Source organism: Cervus elaphus, chromosome 12, assembly GCF_910594005.1.
Source record: "Cervus elaphus chromosome 12, mCerEla1.1, whole genome shotgun sequence".
NCBI classification, from domain to species: Eukaryota; Metazoa; Chordata; class Mammalia; order Artiodactyla; family Cervidae; genus Cervus; species Cervus elaphus.
This window is the reverse complement of record NC_057826.1, coordinates 17,233,192-17,256,958: the sequence shown is the minus strand read 5'-3', so window position 1 is coordinate 17,256,958 and position 23,767 is coordinate 17,233,192. Positions and strand designations below refer to the sequence as shown.

Here is a 23,767-nt window from a genome sequence, read left to right as displayed (position 1 = left end):
ACATAATGACCATGTACCTCTTGGCTTTGTACAGAGCTGGGAAGCTGAGTCACTAAAGGCTAGCAGATAAAGGCATTATAAGGAAGTATGGTACCATAAGAAAACAACAAAACAAAAACAGGGTTTCTTTTCAAGAGCTTTTTACTTGTAATTTGTTGTACATAATCAATGAGTACAATGTAGAATCTGAGAAATTTCAAATGAGGCCTCTTTTTTAGCTGCTTCTAGCATGAACTGTACAGATATTTTTTCCATCTAAGAAATAAGAAACTCTTCTGAGTAGCAAATAGCTAGCCAAATGATTGATTTGATTCTAATTATAGCAACACAGTTCTGATGAGTTAGTATTTCTTGAGTGATTTCCCTTAAATGTAAGGAAAACTTAGGTGTTTCTGTGATTATATTTAATTCCACTTGGAATTTAGACAAAAATGACCTTTCATTCAACCCAGCCTGTAGTTGTTGGGCTGGATTAAGTATTACTATCAGTTGCCAGCTGTAAGAAGAGATAAAACAAGGAGCATTCTATTACAAAATTATAAATTTCTATTGCTTCACCTTTAGGAAGGCAGACCTTCCCCCCTAAAAAAAATGGGCCAGTAGGGTCATAAAACAGATTTTATTAAAGTTCAATCACCTTAAGTGACTGAAGGTTATGACATTCTATCTAGCAGGTGGTGGTAATATTAAGCCTAAAATCCAGAGTGCACAAACATTTTCAAGGTTTTTATCATCCTTAATTCATTAAATAACCCCCATGGAATAGGTTAGTATTATCTATGTAACTAATGAGGAAGCAGAAAAATTAATGACCCACATCATCTGCCTGACAACCAGAACTCTTATCAGAAATGAGAAGCTTTCTCCTAGTTCAGTGGGTGAAGACCGTATCAGAAAGACAGGATTCAGCCAGCATGGTAGAGCAGAAAAAATCTATTCTGTTTAGTATATAAATTTCTGTTCTGACTTAAAGTCGAGCTGTAGCAAAGAAACAAAAAGCATAAAGATGTTTGCAGAAGAGCTGTCAATGCATTTCTTCTACTACCTCACACATAGAGAGCTTTGAAATTTCTTAGGCCCTAATCAGTTAATTTACATTAAAGGTTTTTTCATTAAAAAGTATCACAAATGAGAAATGCAAGCAAGAGAAAAGCACAATATAGGAAATTCAGCAGGTAGTATCAGGTTAGACTTACTTTAGGTAAGAATCTTGCTCACACCTGGAGAACACTTGAGTTTGAAGGTTTTGGGTCTCTACTCCAGAAAGTGGGAATTTTGTTTTCCCCTTCAAAACTGGAAGAATATTTTCAGGAAGAATTTTTGTCTTGGAGAATTTAACAGTGTTACCCAAGGTTGTATCTTTAAGGGTGGTTCATTTTCTCTGACCCTTCGTTACTCAGAGTAGAGTACCAGGGGTCCTAAGAAATGTTCTGTTCTTGTCCATTATACTGATTTAGTCAGGATTAATTTGATTTCAAAGTGCAGAACAGTGGTTAAAACTTGTTTTCAGAAATAAACTTTGGAAGAGAAAAACATTGTAAAACATATAGGTAATGTTTCTTCAGTTTCTTGTTCAACCAATGAGAAAAGGGCATTGCCTTTTTTTTAAACCATTAATCATTTCTCAATAAATGCGAGATCCTGTTGAACATTAAAAAAAAAAAAGAGTCTGGCTGACTTTCATGGTTGGAACACCTCTTGGTTTCTGGGTCTAATATAACTTTTGAAATAGTTTTCTTAAAAACAAAACAAAACCTGCTGGCATCTAAATTAATGACTAAAGCACTAATTAATGATTACTGAAGCAAACCCTGAAATTTAACACTTGGCACAAACAACAAAAAGTTGATTTATCCAAAAAGTTGAGGTATCCATAGTAAGTGGTTTTTAAGAAGCAGGAATAGTGACAACGGTAGAATTTGTGATCATGAATCACTAGGACAAAGTGGCATTCAGCAGGAAAGAAAGCAGTAGTTGTCACAACTGTGGGATAAGCAGAGATGGATTATGTCTTTGTAATGTGGGATAAATGAGAGGCTCAGCAAAGCCTGGCAGAGGGGTCTGACCCACTGGCATTTATGTAGGACTGTGTTTGAGGATTAACCAAAGGGTGAATTATTTTTGACCTACGTCTCCATCCAAGAGCTCCTCTTCCTTGGGAGATCTTCTTGACACACACTAATGTTCCCTCCATGTCATTCATCAGAAATGGGGAGAATTTTTAGAAAACAGGTCTAAACTCTTATTCCAGAGAAGCATTTCACAGTTAGAACAGTGACCTCAAAAATAAAATTATGAAGAGCAAGTGAAAATCTGGTTTCAGAGTTACACTAGGAGTCTCCCTATTAGCAACTTAACAGTGGTCAATGGTCCTGAGAAAGTTTTTAGTTGCAAGGTATTCCAATCCCAGGGATCTGATCTGAGTAAAGTAGGCAGTTGGAGTTGTCAAGAATAAACAGTGATTACTCAGTATGCACCGAGTCTGGAACAGACTTGTTTCTAACGGCCCATGGTAGGCATGACTACAGCAGGTGAGGAAAGAGAAGCATCTTCTTCTTTCCACTGAGAAGTGATAGTCTTTAGCTGAGTGTAGAATTGGATGCCCTACAGAGAACAAAGAAAGAAAAGAGTTATCATTATATGCCTGGGGGTTTCATGATTCTTCTTTTAATCAACTTTTGAAGGAGGTATTGTGAAATGCTATTCATGTTCCTACTTGCAGAATAGGTGCAACCAGAATTCAATATATTATTCATGTGATAATCTACGTAAAACACTTAACATATTACCTGGCACATAGTAAAGAGTCAAATCTTAGCTATCATTATGCTAAAACTAGCCAAGAACATCTAAATGGAAAAACTGGACAATGTAAACTGTTAAACTTTATTTATAAGAATAGGCTTGAGCAAAAGAGAATAGAGTGTGCAAATTTAACACACAATATTACTAGCAACCTAGAAGAGTACTGATAGAACACAACTCACTAGCTTGATTAAAATACACCTCTAGAATTAATAGACAAAATCTGGGCCATGTTAATATAGTGAAAACAATTTTAGAGATTATTAAATATTTTCAATATAAGATACAACTAAAGTTTACATTTTATTATGTAAGAATGATACATTTATGTCTTCTTTACAGAATGAAAAATAGCAATTTAATTACCTAAGAATTTAAGACTTCAAACTCTGCATAAGGTCAGTCTTTTACTCTATGAAGCCTCACTTACTGCTGCTTCACTTACTAGAGTAACGTACAGTAATTAAACAAAGGCATGGGGGGTTGGGGGAAAAAACCCCAAACCAACAAACTTTTAAGCAACAGTTTTACTCTGCTTCCCTTGAAATGTTTAATAGTATCAAATTAATCATTTTACAAAGGCTGTGACTAATGTACAAATTGGATAATCCATCTTGAAACAACCAGTGTTGTCTTAACCAGTTGGCCACACTGTCATACTCTGCTATGTAATCCCACATTTATTTATTATTAACCTATAAAGGGAGACCTGTATAGAAAACAAGTAATTTTTTACTGAAGGTTCCAAAACTGCTGTTATTTCTGTGGGACTACAAAGAACTTTTCACTAGGCCATTTGTCCAACACGTATTTGGTTACTTGCTCTGGTGCTACATCCTTCAGATAAGTAAATAATAATTACAGTGTGATAAGGGCTTCTTAACATGAGTTAAACAGTCCCATTGACTTGCCTCTGTCTACCTCTCTAACCTCATCTCTTACTACTCTCTGCCTCATTCACTCACTGGGCTCCAACCCATTTCTACAGTTTGATCATGCCATGCCTGGTCTTGCTTTAGGGTATATGCACAAGTTGAAGGATGTGACAATGGTGGTAATTTGGTTCCAGATCTGCTTTATATAGTTATTTTTTATTTGATGCTATACTTATAGCATTTATTATATTTAGAATATTGTTTAATACACAGAAGGTGCTCAATAAAATTTTTAGTAAATGAGTGACTGTAACAGGAAATGTGTGGTGGGAGCACTTGAGGGACCTACCCAACCCAGCACTTGAGGGGATGGTGGTCAGAGGTGGCTTTCTTTAGCAAGTCCACACTTTAAACTGGTGGTTAACAGTCAGATGAAGGAGGGTAGAAAGGGGATGTAGGAAGAAAGGGTCATAGGCAGAGGAGACAGCATATACATGCTCTTCCCCCAAAACTCTGTTGCCTTGAGTTATTCAGGAAATAGCAAACTTTTATTAACTTTTATATCTTTTCTAAGGTACCTACTGACAAGCACTGCTGAACAACATATATCCTCACAGAAGCTGCCGGCAGTCCCTTCCTTGCAGAATCCTTGTTCCTGAATATGTTCAAGAGAGTTTCTTAGAGGAAAAATATTTTTTTAAAACTTGAAGTTACCTGTTTGCCATAGAAATTGGTGTCTCCCCTGAAGGAAGCGCGAGAGCCGGTGAATGAGAACATTGGCAAAGGCACTGGAATGGGCACATTCACCCCAACCTGAAGCAGAACAAAGCCATGTCAACCACTAAGAAAAAGACTCCACAAGGGACTCTCCATTTAGAAGCACAAGTGCTGGGCACCAGAGAGACCAATTTAACTACCCACCTTCCACCCGATCCTCCATCCCATGAACTTTTATTCCTGAGGAAGAAACGGGGCATCAAGGGAGAGCAAAGGGCAGTGACTGATCACTGTTTAACCTTCTCCCCTTACACAGGAAACTGTAAATGGCTACAAGAATCTCCCAAAAATTCTGTTCACAAACCTGTCCAACATCCACCAGGTGGGAATATTTCCGAGCAGTGGCTCCATTGGTGGTGAAGATGGCTGTTCCATTTCCATATGGGTTGTCGTTTACAATCTTGATGGCTTCATCCAAAGTGTCTGTTTCCAGAACTACAAGAACTGGGCCAAAAATCTCCTCCTTGTAACAGGTCATGTTTGGCTGCCAGGAGTGATGCATTGGAAAAGAAGTCAGTATATTTTGCTTATTTGGTATTTTATTACCCACAGCTTACATGCACAGTTTTTAGGTTAGTAATCTCTTTTCATTTTAAATCACCTGTAAAAAAAAAAAAGTCCTTTCTTGCCATGTTCCATCTTCCAAGCTACCAATCATAAGTAACTTGAAACTTGTATTTCTATAATGACATAACTACACGCCTTTCTTTTATGCACTGTATTTTTTGATCTCATGACCCATCACTAGCTTCCTGATTTATGCCTGTATTACTTGTTTACACAACTGTTATGTTACTGAAAAGCTACCTGAAAATTCATTTTAGAAATAAAATATTTATTAAAAACATAACAGGAGAATTTTTCTATTTAAAGAAATCCTGTGGTAAGTTTTCTGTAACATAAATAATCCTTTCTCATTCATTCCTTTGCCTGCTAAACGAGTCTGTCCATTTTTATTTTGGTATCAGGTCACATTAAATATTCAAAACATCTTTCACCACTGCAGCTGTGTTTGTAGCTGGATAAGTGGATTTTTTTCTCAGTGATTCTGTGGCAAGAAATCTCATAATTTCTATTATACTTAGATTCAACTCTTGATTATTCAGGATTGTAATAGGAATAGTGGGGATATATGAACTTCAAAAAAAAAACAAAACACCCCTCAATGTAGTCATTAATTTTAGGTAAGCAACTTTCAGAGTTTTGATAAATATAAAAATTGACAACAATTCTTTTTCTTTTGTTGCTTTCTGCTGAAGATGCAGGTATTCAATAAACACTGAAAGTGAAGTGCAAGTGTTAGTCACTCAGTCGTGTCCGACTCTTTGCAACCCCATGGACTCTAGCCCTCCAGGTTCATCTGTCCATGGAATTCCTCAGGCAGGAATACTAGAGTGGGCTGCTATTCCTCCTCCAGAGGCTCTTCCCAACCCAGGGATTCAACCTGGGTCTCCTTCATTGCAGGTGGATTCTTTACTGCTGAGCCAGTACTGGGAGGGCTCAATAAACACTGGGTGGTTGATATATTGTATTTGTGACAGAGGCTATTTATCCCTGCAAAGCCAAAAATATTTACTCTTTATCCCTTAAGGGAAAGTTTTCCAACCACTGATATAGTGGAAAGAGGTTGGGAGTCAGGAGGGGCGACTCATTTGGACTTGAGATAAAATAATTGAGTAATTCTGGCAAGAGATGAGGTCTCTAGTCATTAAATGTCTTCATTTATAAATTAGAGGAATGAGATTCCATTGTCTCCAGTGGTGCCTTCAGCTCACATGTTTGTGAAATAAATAATTTAGAGTTGTTCACCTTGACATTTGAAATGATGGTTGGCCCAACAAAGTTCCCATTTTCATAACCTTTGACTTTAATACTTCGCCCATCAAGAAGGATGGAAGCTCCTTCCTTTGTTCCACTATCAATCAGATTACAGACACGCTCTTTTGCCTGGGGGGTGATCAGAGGGCCAAGATCAGCTCCAGGCTGGTCTCCTGTAAAACAACACGGAAGTATTTAAGGTCTTTATGAACATAAATGATGAGTGATAACTAAAGATGAATCTGAATGCAAGTAATCCAGTACAAAGAGAGGCAGTGATAAGAATAAACATGATTGCTCCCACTGGACAAGGCCAACGCAAAAACCCAGAGCTTAGTGCTAGAGATGCAGTCTAAAAATTGGTTACCTGCATTGACTCTTAGTTTTTTGGCACGTTCTACCAGCTCTGGCAGCCACTTCTTAGCTTCTCCCACAAGGATTGCTGTTGAAAGAGCCATGCAGCGCTGACCAGCAGCTCCAAATGCTGCCCCAACCAACTGGTTCAGGGTATTTTCCTTATTTGCATCTGGCATGACTACTCCATGGTTCTTGGCTCCCTAAGGAAATACAGAAAGTACATGAATCTTCCTTGGTAAAATACAATTAGGCTAAGAAATTAAAGAGTCTAAGTTTTCAGATGAGAATTTAAGAAAAGGACTTGAGAATTTATCCTATGTTGCTTTGAAAGGAGATTTATTATCATTTTGAAATTGTGTAAGTCCTGGTAACACTGAGTAAAGTCTCCAAGGTACTTTTTCTTCACTTTCTCAGCTGAAAGCCTGACAGGTGTTTGTTTAGATCAAAATTAAAAAAAAAAAAAAAAACCTACCCCAAACAAAATACTGTCTAAATCATATTCAGATTGACAGGGTAAACACTTCATCCAGGAACCAAGGAGAACTCCCTTCTCTTTTCTAAGTTAGGTAGGAAAGAATCTGTTGTTTGTTAGGGTTTCTAGTTATATGAAGAGTGATGTAAACAAAGGGTTTGCCAGCTGAAAGGCAAAACAGGAGGGAGACCTCCTGATAGATAATTTGTAGAAAGAAGTTCCCCTAATTGACTTGTTTCTAGATACACAGTCTCATAAATTTCTATATAGGATAATACAGGGTCATTTCCACATATTTATAGATATAGCTATAGTTGAACACATGAATATATACCTTGTCTGCTACTTAACTATATCACATTACACAGAGTATTAATGTTAGACACAAAATACATTGACGAAATGTAGTGAACTGGCAAGGGCATAAATCAAATTGGCCAAAACACATCCAGCCATGAAAAGAAATAAATGGGCATATTATGAATAGTTTCTAAGCCTGTGGATAGGTGGCTTCCCTTTCTGCAATATTAGTGGAAGGGTAAGAATGGCAACTGGACATTATATTTAGTATCAAATGACCACAAAGTATTTGGCAAGGATCTAGTTACTAAGGAACAGCAAAACTGTGCAACCAAGTAAACCACACTCAGATATCATACAGGGATATTTGGCTCTTTACTAAACCACCACCACCACAGTGCCTTAAATAGCCTGGACTCTTAGGGAAGATCATATCTTTAACATTAGTAGTTAGGATTTGCCTTAAAGGCAGGAAGGATGAGGGCTAGCTGAAAGCATGGGATGAAGGAAGAAACAGGGCCGGAAACACAATTTTGGGTTAAAGCCCAAAGAATCTGAATATCTTTCTTCAGGAGAAATGTGACTTTATCACCAAGATTACCTGGATAAAATAAAAGATAACTAAAGTGACTGAGAATAAAATTCATCACAACATTTGTGGTTAAAGTAAAGACAACCAGGATGAAATGTGAATAAAGAAACACTGGCATTAGAGTGGGATGAGTGGTCCCTCTGCTGAAGGGCTTTTTCCAGGTAATTTTAATACATACAACAGAATTTGGGGGAAAAAGGAATAAGAAGTCACCATATTGGCTTGAACTCTCTTGCCATGTCTTGACCCTCGCTCGAAGATGTACTCTCCTGCCTGGTTGGATCCCACAAAGCTGATTGCTTTGATATCCGGATGATCACAAATAAAATTTACAGCTTTAAGAAGAAAATAAATGATTATCACAAAGGAAGAAGGGGCTGTGGGCTTCTCAGAATAGCAAATATGTCCTTTTCTCACAGCTATGAATGAGAAGTTTCATACTTTTGTTTTCTTGCCCTGGAATCCCCTTTTGGAGTTCTGTCCTTGTTCTCTTAAATTCTTTTTTTTTTTTGGTCACACAGCACCATTAGTTGGATCTTAGCTCCCCAACCTGGGACTAAACCTGCGCCCTATCCGCCCCCCCCCCAAACCCTGGCAGTGGAAGTGCGGAGTCTTAACCACAGGACCACGAGAAAAGTCCCTCTCTTAAATTCTTTAAACTACCAATTCTATTTAAACCTCTTCTCTTTCATTATTTTTCCCAATTGCCAGTCCAGAATTTTTACTTTAACTCTGAAGGCTACAACTCCTATTTTCCTCCAAAATAAAAGCCTTTCAATACTTGACTCTTCCTTTTGTCTTTTATGAATATGATATTTCCTCAACTGTCACTTGCACTGGAACTTTCAGATATTACTGTGCCCTCATGTGAGAGGCAAGAGAGCACAGTATTTAAAAGTAAAAACCATGGTTGGCCTGTTTAGGTATACACATCCCAACTTTTGACAGTTTCCAGCAACATGACTTTGGGCAAAATCAGCTAATTTCATTATGCCTCAATTTTCTCATCTGTAAAGTGGGAAGATAATAGTACCTACCTGAAAGAGTGATTGTAAAGATTGAATGAGACAACAGATGGAAGGCATTGGGAACAGTGCTTGAAACAAGGAAGCACTTTTTTAAGTATCAGCCATTATTATATGAATCAGAAGGACTTCAGTACCTCTGCGGTCTATAAATTATGAGTTTAATAATGTAAAACTTTCTCTTTAATTTTAACTATCTTGCCCCAACCATAGTTATTTGTCCTAATATATTCTGTAGGGCAAGAAGCACTGCTACTCCCCAGTTAGTTACCTTAGCACAGAGATGGCAAAACAGTCAACAAACATTTCTTCAAACAAGGAGGTTACCTATTATTAGTAAATCCCTTCATCCCTAAAACACCCCATCACTGACTCAACACCTTGGCTTTTGGTAGCCAGATTTAAGTGCCAGGTCCAGAGGGGAAGGTACCTTCATGTTGTCCATGGATGATATTCAGTGTTCCATCAGGGGCACCAGAGTCCTGAAACAACTTGGCAAGAAGCATAGTTGCTCCAGGCACTCGCTCTGATGGTTTCATCAGGAAGGTATTTCCACACACCATGGCCATGGGAAACATCCAAAGGGGGATCATGGCAGGAAAATTGAATGGAGCGATGCCTGCGCACACCCCCAGAGGCAGACGGTAGGAATAAAGGTCCATGTCTTTGGTGATGGATGGCATGGTCTCCCCTAGTATGAGGGATGTCACACTGCAGGCATGCTCAACCACCTCTGGAACAGAGAAGCAGCAGTCAGGCGGGCAGCTCTTCACACTGCCCAGTACCTAGCTTCATCATGCTTCAGTCAGCCCTGAGGGGCAAGGCCAGTGACAGACGGAAAAAGCACCGATTCGCTATGTGAAGAGGTTGCATGAAGTGAGATCATCTGAATGCAAAGGAGGCAGTGAAATGCATAAACCATCTGGAACATCACTGCAGTACAATAATGAAGTAAACCAACAGCACAGATACCCAGGTACTGTCATTTCCCCCAAGTATTAGGATATCCTGGGATAGCAAAACCTACATAAAGGAAGCAGCAGTCCCCCACTCTGGGCAACTCTTATCTTCCTTTGCTTCTTCCCAATGTCCCTGAACTCCCCTAGAGGGACTCCCTGCTTACGAAGGCCTCGAAACACATCTCCTTCGGCATCTGCCAGGGTCTTCCCTTGTTCCAGCGTGATCAACCTGGCAATTTCTTTCTAGGGAGAAAACACACAAATGGAAAACAATGCAAGGATGTGCCTTCCTTTAGTTCTCAGGCAGCCAAAAAAGAATAAAAGTCAGGAATCTTTGGAGGGAGAGAGCCATGATCTATGTCTCTCTGGACTGTACAGTTAAGGAGGGCAGCTGACAGGGCCTCTATGAATAGAGTGACAACTAGCACCGAAATAACACTTTGGGAAATTATACCATTCAGCTTTCTTACCAAGTTCTCTTTAATGAGTTGTTGATAGCGGAGCAGGACCTGCTGACGGCTTAATATTGAAGTGTCTGCCCACGCAGGAAAAGTACGTTTGCAGGAAGAAACTGCTGCATCCATTTCAGCCTTGGTGGACTGAGGGACCCGACCAATGACCTCATTGGTGGCCTGATGGAAAAGGCAGCACATCAATCATCCTTTGCCCCTGCCCCACCTTCTTCATATAGTCACAGGGGCAGCGCTATGTGCTTCACAATAGAGACCCAGGTCCTTATTTTTCCCACTGTGTTCCCAGAATTCTAGGCTAGTGAGTTCAGGCCCCAAAGCAGCTTTCCTTACGGGATTGTGGATGTCGATCCATTTGTCACTTTTGGATTCAATAAATTTCCCATCAATGAAGAGTTTTACAGTTGGCTGAGGGAGAAGAAAAATAAACATAATACTTTGTATTAGTTAATTGCTTTACTTCTCTCTTTCCCTTTCACAAGGAGAAAAGAACTGGGGTTGATAACTGAATTTTCTGCTTTCTAGAAATGTCACCACTAGGAAAGAAACACACAATATACTCTTCTGTAGAGCTTATTAAGATGGGGCAGAACCTCTCGATACTGTGACCTCTCTGTAAATTGAAAATTCCCTGTAATCACACAGTGGAACTCCATGAGTAAACATATGTCACTGAGAAAGTGAAAGTCGACTCCATGAACTGTAGCTTGCCAAACTCCTCTGTCCATGGAATTCTTCAGGCAAGAATACTAAAGTGGGTAGCCATTCCCTTCTCCAGGGGATCTTCCTGACCCAGTGGTTGAACCCGGCTCTCCTGCACTGCAGGCAGATTCTTTACCATCTGAGCCACCGGGGAAGCCCATGTTGCTGACAACCTTATACTAAAAAAGCAGCAGACTCTGTGTTAACAAAGATTAGCTATTATGATTTGTTGGCCCAGCTGACTTTCTGGCACATTACCATGACCATGTCTTATTTTTATGATCAAAATATTCTTAAAAAACATTTCTGTGTGTAGCTTTTCTAAGAAGCAGCTTGTTTTCATTAAATTTTCAAATGTGGTCTCTGGGCCAAAAAAGGTGAAAGACCTCTTACACTGTTGGTGGGAATGAAAACTAGTACAGCCGCTATGGAGAACAGTGTGGAGATTTCTTAAAAAACTGGAATTAGAACTGGCATATGACCCAGCAATCCCACTTCTGGGCATACACACCGAGGAAACCAGATCTGAAAGAGACACGTGCACCCCAATGTTCATCGCAGCACTGTTTATAATAGCCAGGACATGGAAGCAACCTAGATGCCCATCAGCAGACGAATGGATAAGGAAGCTGTGGTACATATACACCATGGAATATTACTCAGCCATTAAAAAAGAATTCATTTGAATCAGTTCTAATGAGATGGATGAAACTGGAGCCCATTATACAGAGTGAAGTAAGCCAGAAAGATAAAGACAAATACAGTATACTAACGCATATATATGGAATTTAGAAAGATGGTAACGATAACCCTATATGCAAAACAGAAAAAGAGACACAGATGTACAGAACAGACTTTTGGACTCTGTGGGAGAAGGCGAGGGTGGGATGTTTTGAGAGAACAGCATTGAAACATGTGTATTATCTAGGGTGAAACAGATCACTAGCCCAGGCTGGATGCATGAGACAAGTGCTCGGGCCTGGTGCACTGGGAAGACCCAGAGGAATCAGGTGGAGAGGGAGGTGGGAGGGGTGATCGGGATGGGGAATACATGTAAATCCATGGCTGATTCATATCAATGTATGACAAAAACCACTACAATATTGTGAAGTAATTAGCCTCCAACTAATAAAAATAAATGGAAAAAAAAATATAAAAAAAAAAGGTGAAAGACTACTATGTTATAATATGTGCATGCTTCTACCTCAACAGGATTTTGAGCACCAGTCCTTACAGATCAGGTTTAGTTACTGCAAATGGCTAACAGACAGTAGGTCTGTAAAAACAACTCTAAAGGTTGTAAAGAAGACAACCTTTGCAGCACGGTCAAGAAAACCTTTAGAAGTCACGAAAATGTTTGTATCTTTGGACACAGTAATCCCAGTTCAGAAGGGAAATAATATAAAAGAAGTAAAAATAACAAAAGAAGATACAAATAAATGTTTGTTTTATAATACTGAAAAAAGGAATAAATTTAAATGTTATTTGGGAAAATTATTAGTTAATTCACACAATATCTACTTGATAGAATATTACATAGGCATTAAAAATCATAGTCATTGGAGAAGGAAATAGCAACGCACTCCAGTATTCTTGCCTGGAAAATCCCTGGACCTAGGAGCCTGGTAGGCTACAGTCCATGGGGTCACAAAGAGTCGGACACGACTGAGGGACTTCACCTTCTTTCACCTATATTGACAACAACTGATTATGTGAACTCCCTGACTTTGTTAGTAGGTTATTTTACGCTCCTCACTAAAGCTCAAAGTCGTTTATTCCAAAGTTTCATCTGTTTGAGGAAACTCTTTCAGGATAAAATCATCAGTTAACCGAGTTTCTGCCTGAATTTTTTCACTGATGAGGGCAGTGCCTTAAACTGCCCCCCTCCTTGTTTTTTTGGCAGGTAGGCATAAATATATTTAATAAATGTACAACTTAAGTCCTTTCAACCAAGGGAAAAAAAAAAAAATCATAGTCATGGTGGCTCAGGGGTAAAGAATCCGCCTGCCAATACAGGAGACATGGGTTCAATCCCTGGTCTAGGAAGATCCCACATGCCGTGGAGCAACGAAGCCCGTGTGCCACACTACTGAACCTGCACTCTAGAGCCTGGGAGCCACAACTACTGGGCCCATGTGCCACAACTAGGAAGCCCGAGTGCCTTAAAGCCCGCGCTCTGCAATAAGAGAAACCACGGCAATGAGAAGCCTGCACACTGCAACTACAGAGGAGCCCCGACTGGCCACACCAGAGAAAAGCCTGGGCAGCAACGAAGACCAGCACAGCCCCAGATAAATAAAATTATTAAAAAAAAATCATAGCTATAAAGATCACTTTGCAATCCTGGAAGTGCTTACAACGTAACAGACATAATGCAAGATAAGAAAATCAAGACAGAAAACTTCAGATAAATTCTGATCACAATGATGTAAAGAAAATACCCCCAAACTGTACTGGACTCCTTTTCAGAAGTCAATCTTTATTACCAAATAAACTCACCACTGAAGATGAAGAGAAGGAGGATGCTGGCTGCCAACTGGAATTCACCTTGGAAGATACCTGGGAGGTAAAAGAGTGATTATTTTGATAAATGAGAGCAGAAAATTATTAAAAACTTAGTGAATGGCCACTAGCTGCTCAGTATTCTACTAGTTACTATGGGTATATGAAGAAGGACTTGGTGTTTGCTCTCAAGGGTCATATAGTCTTTAAAGAGAAAAGCTGTGAGGCTGTGAGACACAGCAAACTATGAGAGAACGAAAACTCATAACAATTACGTGTTCAATTTCTAGGATAGTCCTGATTTAAAAAAAGTGTTTTTTGGTCATTAGACTGTATTTTTCTAGTTTTGACCTGATAAATGTAGTCACCTTAAATCTAAAAATAAGAAAACACTTAAGATGGTGTCTAACACAATAGGTGTTGAATATAAGACAGTATATAACCAAGTGTCAAATGTATGTATAATATGCCCATACAAATACTTAAATACGAGTGTTCATAGTAGTTTTACTGGTAACAGTGTAAAATTTGGGAGCAACTCAAAGGTTGGATGGGTGAATAGGGAAACTAGTATGGTATATTCAGATATTAGAATACTACTCAGCAATGAAAAGGAATCAACTATTGATAATGCAACATGGATAATTATAATAACTATACTGAGTGAAAGAAGTTAGACTTAAGAAGAGTACCTATATAAAACTAGAAAATGTAAACCATAGTGTCAGAAAGCAGATCAGTGGTTACCTAGAGATGATGGTGGAAGAAAAGACGAAGGTCAGAGGGATACATTTTGGGACAATTAATATATTCACTATCTTGACTGTGATGTTTTCACAGGTGTATACAAATATTAAAACATCAAATTATACACTTTATCTTAGATCAATTTTATTTTAATAAAGCTATTTTTAAAAATGCCACATACACCTAAGAGGAAAAGACTGTGTTATATTTAATAGAATTTAATCAGCAAATGGTTAGGGTGGGGGGATCAGTTAAAATAAAGTCACTCTCAAAAAATAGTTTGTATGTATGCTAAGGAAGTTGATTTAAGAAATATAGAAGTCTAATCGAAGTGAGCAAACTAAAATACTCAAGACTGGAATATAAAAGGAAGGTGCAGCCTAATAACCTATTTCCTTATCTGAAGAGAGACCACTTTAACCAAAGAGTTTAGGGCTGCATAAAGTATAAGAATCTGTTTGCGTGCCGACAGCACTATCCAGAGGAAAAGGTGCTGGTCCTTTGGGCCAGCAGTCTGTCAAAATGCCTAGTCTGCAGCTTCTCCTTTCACCACAAAAGCTATTTCAAACAAGCAACACCCTCCTGGAGACCACCATGTCTCATAGCCACGTTCCCAACACCAATATAGTACCCGGTACACAATAGGTGTTCAACAGCTATATTGCCTGATGTTCCCCACCCCAGACTTGGTTAGGTGTATTTTTCTGTACACCTAGTAGTCAGTATTTCCCTATTGAGTTTATTTGTCTGTGTTGTAATAGCCTAGGTATTTGTTTTTTACCCCAAGACTATAAATTCCATGGGGACAGGTACAGCATCTTGTTTACCTACTTTATAGCATTACGAGATCAAGACTGTTCAGGTATGAAAAACAGCTAGCATGTAGTTGGTGCTCATCAGACATTGCTACTATTATTGTATTACTACAAATAGTTATTTGCTCTCATTCCTTGCTATTTCAAAACATACCAATTTTCTTAAAATTTTCAACTCTGTTCCTTTCCCTCTCACTGAGCTGATCTTATTTTTTCTACTTCAGAGGAAACAGAAATCATGAGATGGAAACTTCCTCAACTTCCTACTAGCAAGCCTACCAAACTGACCGATGTTCATGATCTTTTCCTTTTACCTCTTATAGAGAAGGCAGCTACCAAGGTTCATGAGGACAGAGTAACTGGGAGACAGAGGTGCACAGTCAACGTCTGACTGAAGTATGTCTTCCAATTTAAGGCTAATCTCTGAATCTGTGCTCTGAAGTCAACTCTTCCTCCTGCCTCAGATACTTCCACCGATTATCCTTTCTTTCCTGTATCTTAAAACCTCTCTCCATCCAATAGAAAGGGTTCTCTATAAGAATTACAGTTATTTCTTTATCTCCCACTAGCTCCTCAATCAACTCCTACCTTTATAACTGAACACCAGTGACCTCCTCCATACCATGGACTCTTCCCAGTCCTTCTTGTACTTGACCTCTCAGCAGAGGTGAAGAGTTAACCAGACCACCTGTCCCAAATCCCCTTTCCACTTATATTCTGTGATGCCCTGGTATCTTTTCTATCTCTCAGGCCACATTTTCTCTGCCTCCTTTGTTGATTCCTTCTCCCATACCTGGCCTCTAACTGCTTGAGTTCCTGAACAAGGAGAGGTCCCAACTCTCCTTGGGTGATTTCATTAACTCTAGTGGCTTAATTAGCTAGATCCTGGTGATGCCCAAACCTTTAATTCTTCACCAAAATCTTCCTCATCAGGTAATACTTACATAACTGTCTTTATCACATCTCTACTTGGATATTATTTAGGTCCATGTTGGAAAAAGCTGACTTCCTCATCATCCTCCCACCAACCAGCTCTGTTTCCTACAACCTACCTTTCAGTGAATGGGGCCAATATCCACCTAGGTGCCCAACCAGAAACTTAAATGTCACCCTAACTCTTCTCTCTCTCTCTCTCCTCAGTGAATCAAACAAGTCCTGGCAATCTGTCCTCCCAGAAGTCTTGGAAATGCAACCCTTTTCTTGCTCCCTCTTACCACTCTACACCATCATTGTCTCTTACCTGGGTTTCCGAACAGGTAATGATTCCTAACAGGTCTCTTAGCCTTCAATCTTAAACCTCTGATTCTTGTTTCCACTCCAGAGCCAAAGGGTCTTTTTAAAACACAAACCTGGTCAGATCACTCCTTCGTTTAAAACCCACCAATGGCTTTCCGTTGTCCTTGGGATAAAGACTCACCTCGATGTTGCTTAGAAGATTCTACATAGTATCTTTACTTCTCTAGTTTCCTAGTTTGCTGCTCTCCTCCTTGCTCTCTCTATGCTCCAGGCATTCAGAACACGTCTTGTGCTCACACTGCCCTTGCACGTGCTGCTCCCTCTTGCCTGGAGTTGTTTCATCCCATTTGCTTGGCTCACGTCTATTCTTGAGCTCCCTATCACTTTGGGTACAGGTACAGGTCAGTTCTGTAGGCTTGCTAGTAGGAAGTTGAGGACGTTCTCATCTAATGGTTTTAGTCTCCTCTGAAGTAGAAAAAACAAGGTTAACTCCTGTGAGTGAGCGGTACAGTAGCAGAGTTGGAAGTTTTTAAGTCTCAATCTCAGGTCGAGGCTAAGTACCTGATTATGGAGTTCATAAAACACCTGAATTCCTCTAGTTCTCTTATCACACTAGAGAATAGCATTATTAAGTCTGTCTTCCCTTAGAACACTAGACAGTTATGTCCTCATCACCTGGTAGCATTCCTGGACTAGAGTAAGCACTCAGTAATATTCTGCAGAATGAAAGAATGAGTATACACCCAAGCAATTGTGGGATATTAATTTTACTTCATGTAAACTCTCTTACTGGCTTCTCAGGTGGTGCTAGCGGTAACGAACTCGGCTGCGAGGGCAGGAGACTTAAGAGGCGCGGGTTCGGGACTTCCCTGGTGGTCAAGTGGTTAAGACTCCATGCTCCCAAAGCAGGGGGAGCAGGTTTGATCCCTGGTCGGGGAACTGAGATCCCACATGTTGTGTGACATGGCCAGAAAAAAAAAGAGACTCAGGTTCAATCCCTGGCTTGGGAAGATTCCTTGGAGGAGGGCACGGCAACCCACTCCACTATTCTTGCCTGGAGAATCCCATGGACAGAGGAGCCTGGTGGGCTACAGTTTATAGGTTCGCAAAAAGTTGGACATGACTGAAGTGACTTAACACACAAGCAAACTCTCTTATAGGGCAGAAAATGTACAGATCAGCCAAGGAGAGCATTCTAGGCCACTTAATTTTATTCTGTCACATGCACCTGCTGTCAAGAGGGCATAAAAGGCACTACATCTGGTAAAATAAAACATTATCATTTAGTTTTTGACTAAATAATAGTCATTTAGTCTTTTTTTTTTTTTTTTCATTTAGTCTTTTCTTCATTTTCCAAGACACACTCATTAGTACTGTTACTGAAAAGAACTATCCTATCTCCAGTCACACCAAACTTCTTGATCTCTAGATGTTTATTTCACACTTGCTATTTTCTTTGGCAGGAACTCCTTTCTCTGGCTAAAGGCCTCCTACTCTTGCAGTACTCAAACCGAAATCAACTCCTTTTGGAAGCTTTTCTAGAATTGCACAGGTTGAGTTTGGGGCTCTTTCCCTAGGTTCCTGCAGTACTGTGTGAAGTCTTATTGTTTAACAATTATTGCATCACAATAGGAAGGCTTTTGGCGAATATTTTACTTCTATCTCCTTTCCTAAAGTTTGGGCCAGATTCTGACACAGAAAGAGATGCTTAGACTTAAGTCCTGAATTCTCAGCAACATCAGTTACTAGCTGGGAAACCTTTAAGACTTTTAAGACTGCCAGAAGAAACATCAACCTTAAGACCTTTAAGACTGCCGGAGGAAATATCAACAACCTCAGATACGCAGATGATACCACCTTAATGGCAGAAAGTGAAGAGGAACTAACAAGCCTCTTGATGAAAGTGAAAGAGAGTGAAAAAGCTGGCCTAAAACTTAACATTCAAAAAACTAAGAAGATGGCATCTGGTCCCATCACTTCATAGCAAATAGATGGGGAAAAAATGGAAACAGTGACAGACTTTATTTTCGTGTGCTCCAAAATCACAAGTGGATGGGTGAATGCAGCCATGAAATTAAAAGATGCTTATTCCTTGGAAGAAAAGGTATGACAAACATAGACAGTTTAAAAAGCAGGTATTAAAAAAGGTATTAAAAAGCAGAGACACTACTATGCCAACATATGTCCATCGAGTCAAAGCTACAGTAGTCATGTATGGACGTGAGAGTTGGACAATAATAAACACTGAGCGCTGAAGAATTGATGCTTTCAAACTGTGGTGTTGGAGAAGACTCCTGAGAGTCCCTTGGACCGCAAGGAGATCAAACCCCAGTCAATCTTAAAAGGAAATCAGTCCTGAATATTCATTGGAAAGACTGATGCTGAAACTGAAGTTTCAATACTTTGGCCACTTGATGCAAAGAGCCAACTCATTGGAAAAAACTCTGATGCTGGGAAAGACTAAAGGCAGGAGGAGAAGAGGACAGGATGAGATGGTTGAATGGCATCACTGACTCAATGAAGATGAGTTTGAGCAAACTCTGGGAGGTGGTGAAGGACAGGGAAGTCTGGCGTGCTTCAGTCCGTGGGGTCACAGAGAGTCAGACACAACTTAGTGACTGAATAACAACAACTTACTTCATTAATTCTAATCTTCACAGATATTCTCAAAACTAGGACGTGGTGGAGCTGGAATAGAATCCAAGTATGATTGTGAAGCCTGTGTTCTTTCCACTGTATCACTGAAGAAAGTCACTGAGTCATATTAAGACCAGTTTTCTTTAAACGGGAGTGATAATATCTGGATTGCCAGAATCTAGACTACTCTCAAACTATCATGTTATAGTAACTCCTAATTGGCTTAGAATTATTATCTCTGTTCTTTTTCAGGTCAATGCAGAAGTTTCTGCAAATGAATCAGAAAAAAAGTGTTTATTTCCAAAATAAAGTACTTGGGGAGGGAGATTCTTTTCCTTGATACAAAGGACAACATAGTTTTTTTTAAGGCTCTCAATGACTTGTGATGGCAGAAGAGGCAAAGGAAAAAAAGCCAATTTAATAAAAGATTTCCAGGAGAAGTTGGTAATGGAAAATATAGGGTATAAATTTTGTTTTCTGACTACAAAACAAAAAAAAACCCACCAAAACCTAGAAAAACAGAACCAGGATTACATCAAGAAATATGAGTTAGGCCAGATCATTTGACAAATCCTTCCAGTCCATTCACACTGTCCCATTAAATGGCATATTTAAACAGGAACCTTTGCAGACTCTGCTAAGAATCTTAAAAATGCATAGTCTCTGGAGTAGAACTCACTGAACCTGATAAATACTAATGTTATCTATAAGCCCAGAAATACAGAAGTTCCCAAGCTGAACATGAGTAAGAAAAGCAAAGCTGTTTCTTGCAGGTTCGATAATGTTGCCTCATAATATAAGTCCTAGCTAGGCCTGAACAATGGGGAAAGGCTATGAACAGCTGGAAACAGCTACAGGCCTCAGGCATGTAGCTCCTGTAGCTCAACCACCTGTCCTTAGACTAGCTTCAGAGAAGATCTGAACACCCCCATCCCATTCCAACCCCAGGGGCAGAGGTGAGTTACATTAAGCTGATTTGGGGCTTCGCTGGTGGCTCAGACGGTAAAGAATCCACCTGCCATGCAGCAGACCTGGGTTCGATCTCTGGGTTGGCAAGATCCCCTGGAAGAGGGCATGGCAACCCACTCCAGTATTCTTGCCTGGAGAATCCCCATGGACAAAGGGGCCTGGCAGGCTACAGTCCATGGGGTCGCACAGTGGGACACGACTGAGCGACTAAGCACAGCACAGCACAAGCTGACTCTGGGGTGGGAACTTGGAACTTACACTTCTTGCCTTCCTTGGTTCCCATTTTCTATCACCTATTTTAGAGATGTTTAATTCTTTGCACGTGCTTGGAACAAACTGGGAGCATTTAACTATGTGTCCTTATTCAACGCCAACAAAACACTGTAACTCTGCCAGAAAGTTAAACAAAGTCTTGGCAAGCAAAGGCACAATAGTCCACAGCCTGTGGAACATGCAAAGAGCCATAGCTGGGGAAAACAGCTCAGCAAATGACTGCTTTCGGGAAAACGGAGTGAACATTCCGAGAAGGAGATTCAAAGTTCATTCACTGACCCCCGCCCCCAGGCTTTACCTCGGATTGCAGACCGTGAAGGAGGGTGGGGGAAGGGGACAATTTGGACGTTCCCGGCCCAATGCTAAGAAAGGTGACCAGAAGGGGAGCTTCTGGGGCAGAGAGGTGGCTGGTGCAGAAGTGAAAGGGAAGACGGTGGGCAGACCGACAGAGGTGAGGGCAAGGGAGTGTCGGCAGGGACCGGGCAAGCCTCGAAGAGGACAGTGGACCAGAGCCAGAGAAGGCGGGAGGCTCAAGAATAAAAGGGTCAGGGCTGAGAGACCAGGGCTGGATCCAACGAAGGCGGGTACTGAGTGAGGTGTGGGACAGGGCCGCACAGGTCAGATGGGCACAGAGAAGGGTCAGCCATGAAGGGGCTAGCTCAGAGAGCGGATGCAAAGGACGAATTTCGAGCTTCGCAACCCCTTGGCGCCACCCTCACTCGCCTGCAGGATCCGGGCCCGCAATGCCGCCGCCGCCGCCGCCACCGCCGCCATGGCTCTGAGCTGCCTCTTCTCAGTCCCCGCACCTCTACAGTCTGAGACGATCCAGAAGCTCTGCTGCAGCCAGGCCTCGCCTCTCCATCCTGACCCACCTCCTCACTGGCGGAAAGGACAATCTCCCCTAGCCAATTACTCGCCCTAACGCCTGACTCCGCCCCTCAGTCCCCAGCCCTGGGGGAATACGATTGGTCAGAAGTGATAGCGCTCTCGCCCTGTTCTACCTCAACAAATTCTGTTGGCGGAGGTGTAGGGAAGACACGGCGCGACTTGAGGTGTTCTATATCGAGCACGTGAGGAAGACGCCCCCGAACCCGGAACTGCGATTGGCCACAGGCACAACCGCGGCCCCGCCCACTCACTGAGGGAAGTAAATAAGTTCCTGCAAGAATTTTTGCAGTAGCTCCGCCTCATCCACTGCGCGAGGGGAGGTGTGGCTAGCACCGGGGGGCGGGCCTATGGAAAGATTGCCCTTATGGGGGCGGGGAGACGAACCCGGCTCCTGGGTTTGAGGGTAGGGTTTCTCTTTGGGGGCGTGGCTTACGGATCCAAGCTTTCCCGCCGACGGTTGGCCACGTCACGTGACATGGGTTGGAAGATGGCGTCTCCCACGGACGGTAAGAGCCGGCTTAGAGACCTTTCGCCTGCCACATCCTTCTGTGCTCTCCTGGGAACTTCCAGTTTCCATCTGCCACTCGAATTTACATTTATTTCGTGGGCTCCTCTCCTTTCCCTTCCACTTCTTTTCTAACCGATGTGGGTGCTTCTTCAGCTCGCCGGTTTTTCACAGCGGCTCCAGAGGTGCCTGGTTATTTCTCAGTGTACCAGGCAGATGGAGGAGGGCGCCCGCTTGGGACCTTTTCTGGGCAAAAGGACGAGGGTTGCCCTCGTCCTCCTTTAGCCTCATTTGGGTGAGGCTGATGGCCGAGGAAGAGATACTGATGAGGAAAGGAGGCGCCTTAGTGTAGCTTTCCCCTCCGGGCGCCTCACAGGAAAAGGTCAGTTCTTTTCTCTTTGGGCATCTGGAACGAATTTTTTATTTTCTTAAGCGCTATCTAGGGTTAGTGACTGACCTCATCCCGGGATTGAACCACAAGAGGAAGATAATTCTCTCCTGTTTCCTTAGATTGGGACTGTTGCCCTGGCAGCTAGGGAAGCAGGAGACCCTCTCGGTCCCTAGCCGTGAGTCCCGAGGAAAATAGAACTGAGCTTTTTAGCGTAGTCGTGTACACGTCTCTACCTCTCTTGTTTCTGCTTTATGAATTGTTTCTTAAGGCTGAGTGACTGAACGATTTCTGCTTATATGCAACTCATCTCAGATAGCAATTGAGTGGTTTTGGTATATCCCCAGGCTTTTGCTCTCCGTTCTGTTTTAGGATTAAGGTCTTGCAGGCATTTATGAACTGTTTTTGCTTCGACTATTCCATCCCCACGTCCATTTCACCGATATGTAGTTTTCTCTCGTTTTGTGTTTGGAAGGAATCTTGAAAGTTCATTTCAGGAATGAGGAACTTGTGGGCAGAAAAGCTATACTGAGATCCTACTTTATGAAAGGCATTTTACTAGGTACATTGAGAGAGAAGATGATTAATCAAACATGTAAACACTTCGGCAGTTTCAATTCTCATTTAAATGTCACCTCCCAGAAAGGCTTTCACAGAACACAGTATCTGGACTTGCCCCTCTTCACCATTATTCACTTTCTCAGTACCTTCATTGACAGAATAGTTTATTATGTTAAGTTTGCCCCTTTCACTCCAGATTGAAAATTCTAAGTCTGTTTCATTGGTAGTTGGATCTCAGGGCTTACCACAGTGCCTCGCCTACTGGCAAGCAGTAGGTCTTCAATTCATGTTTATTGAAAGAATGATTAGATATATGCTTAAATAATATTTTAAGGTTTTTGAGCATGGGTACATACTGTATGGGGCTTCCCTGGTGGCTCAGGAGTAAAGAATCCACCTGCCAATGCAGGAGACGTGGGTTCCTGGGTCAGGAAGATCCCCTGGAGAAGGAGATGGCAACAGACTCCAGTATTCTTGCCTTGGAAATCCCATGGACAGAGGAGCCTGGCAGGCCACAGTCCATGGGGTTGCAAAGAGTCAGACATGATTTAGTTACTAAACAACAATGACAAGCAACCACATACTGTATAAGAAATTATGGGTATTGAAAGTCAAAAGAAATTCTTGATCCTGCCTGAGTGCTCTCTTGTTAAAAATGAAATGTCTTTTCTTTTTTTTTGGCCAGGAAAAACGTATAGAGCATTTAAAAAGTTAGCCAAGGGAATGCGGAGTTGTTATTTATTTAATGGGTATAGACTTTCAGATTGGGAACATGAAAAAGTTGTAGCAATGGATGGTGATGACGGTTGCAAAGCAGTGTGAATGTATTTAATGCCACTGAACTGTACACTTAATACTGGCTAAAATGGTATGTTTTATGTAATTCTTACCACAGTTGAAAAAAAGTCAGCCAAGTGATGGAAGTAATGGCTATGAAAATTTTTAGTTTATAACTAAGTTGTCTTTATATTTTTGTTCCTTATGTTTGATTTTCCTTTGTCTTCTCTCAATTTCTTTTCCTTCCTTTGGCCAGGAAGAATATTGGAAATGTGTTTTTTTTTTCCTTTTGCTTTTTAACCATATCCACTCTCACT

The 23,767-nt window shown here is 41.0% G+C and overlaps 3 protein-coding genes across 9 annotated transcripts in view; 2 read left to right on the top strand and 1 right to left on the bottom strand.

Moving 5' to 3' along the window:
- Window positions 1-5,682, top strand: part of BBOF1 (basal body orientation factor 1) — a 38,411-nt gene extending 32,729 nt beyond the window's left edge. Inside the window, exons 12-13 of the mRNA XM_043920340.1 lie at window positions 3,148-3,203; window positions 4,255-5,682. Of these exons, the coding sequence (XP_043776275.1) occupies window positions 3,148-3,159 (12 nt within the window). The 3' untranslated portion in view covers window positions 3,160-3,203; window positions 4,255-5,682. The remainder of the gene's footprint in view (window positions 1-3,147; window positions 3,204-4,254) is intronic.
- Window positions 124-21,227, bottom strand: ALDH6A1 (aldehyde dehydrogenase 6 family member A1). Its single transcript, XM_043920341.1, has 12 exons — window positions 21,055-21,227; window positions 13,652-13,711; window positions 10,784-10,858; window positions 10,451-10,612; window positions 10,145-10,223; window positions 9,452-9,754; window positions 8,210-8,331; window positions 6,643-6,832; window positions 6,267-6,448; window positions 4,762-4,941; window positions 4,395-4,493; window positions 124-2,604 (listed from the first exon to the last, which is right to left on the bottom strand). The coding sequence occupies exons 1-12, from the start codon at window positions 21,103-21,105 to the stop codon at window positions 2,500-2,502; spliced, it is 1,608 nt and encodes a 535-aa protein (XP_043776276.1). The 5' UTR covers window positions 21,106-21,227; the 3' UTR covers window positions 124-2,499.
- Window positions 21,228-21,408: 181 nt separating this feature from the next.
- LIN52 (lin-52 DREAM MuvB core complex component) overlaps window positions 21,409-23,767 on the top strand; it is a 109,402-nt gene continuing 107,043 nt past the window's right edge. For all 7 annotated transcript variants that reach the window (XM_043920354.1, XM_043920351.1, XM_043920349.1 and 4 more), the window contains exon 1: window positions 21,409-21,725. In XM_043920354.1, coding sequence (XP_043776289.1) covers window positions 21,584-21,725 — 142 coding nt within the window. In that variant the 5' untranslated portion in view covers window positions 21,409-21,583. The remainder of the gene's footprint in view (window positions 21,726-23,767) is intronic.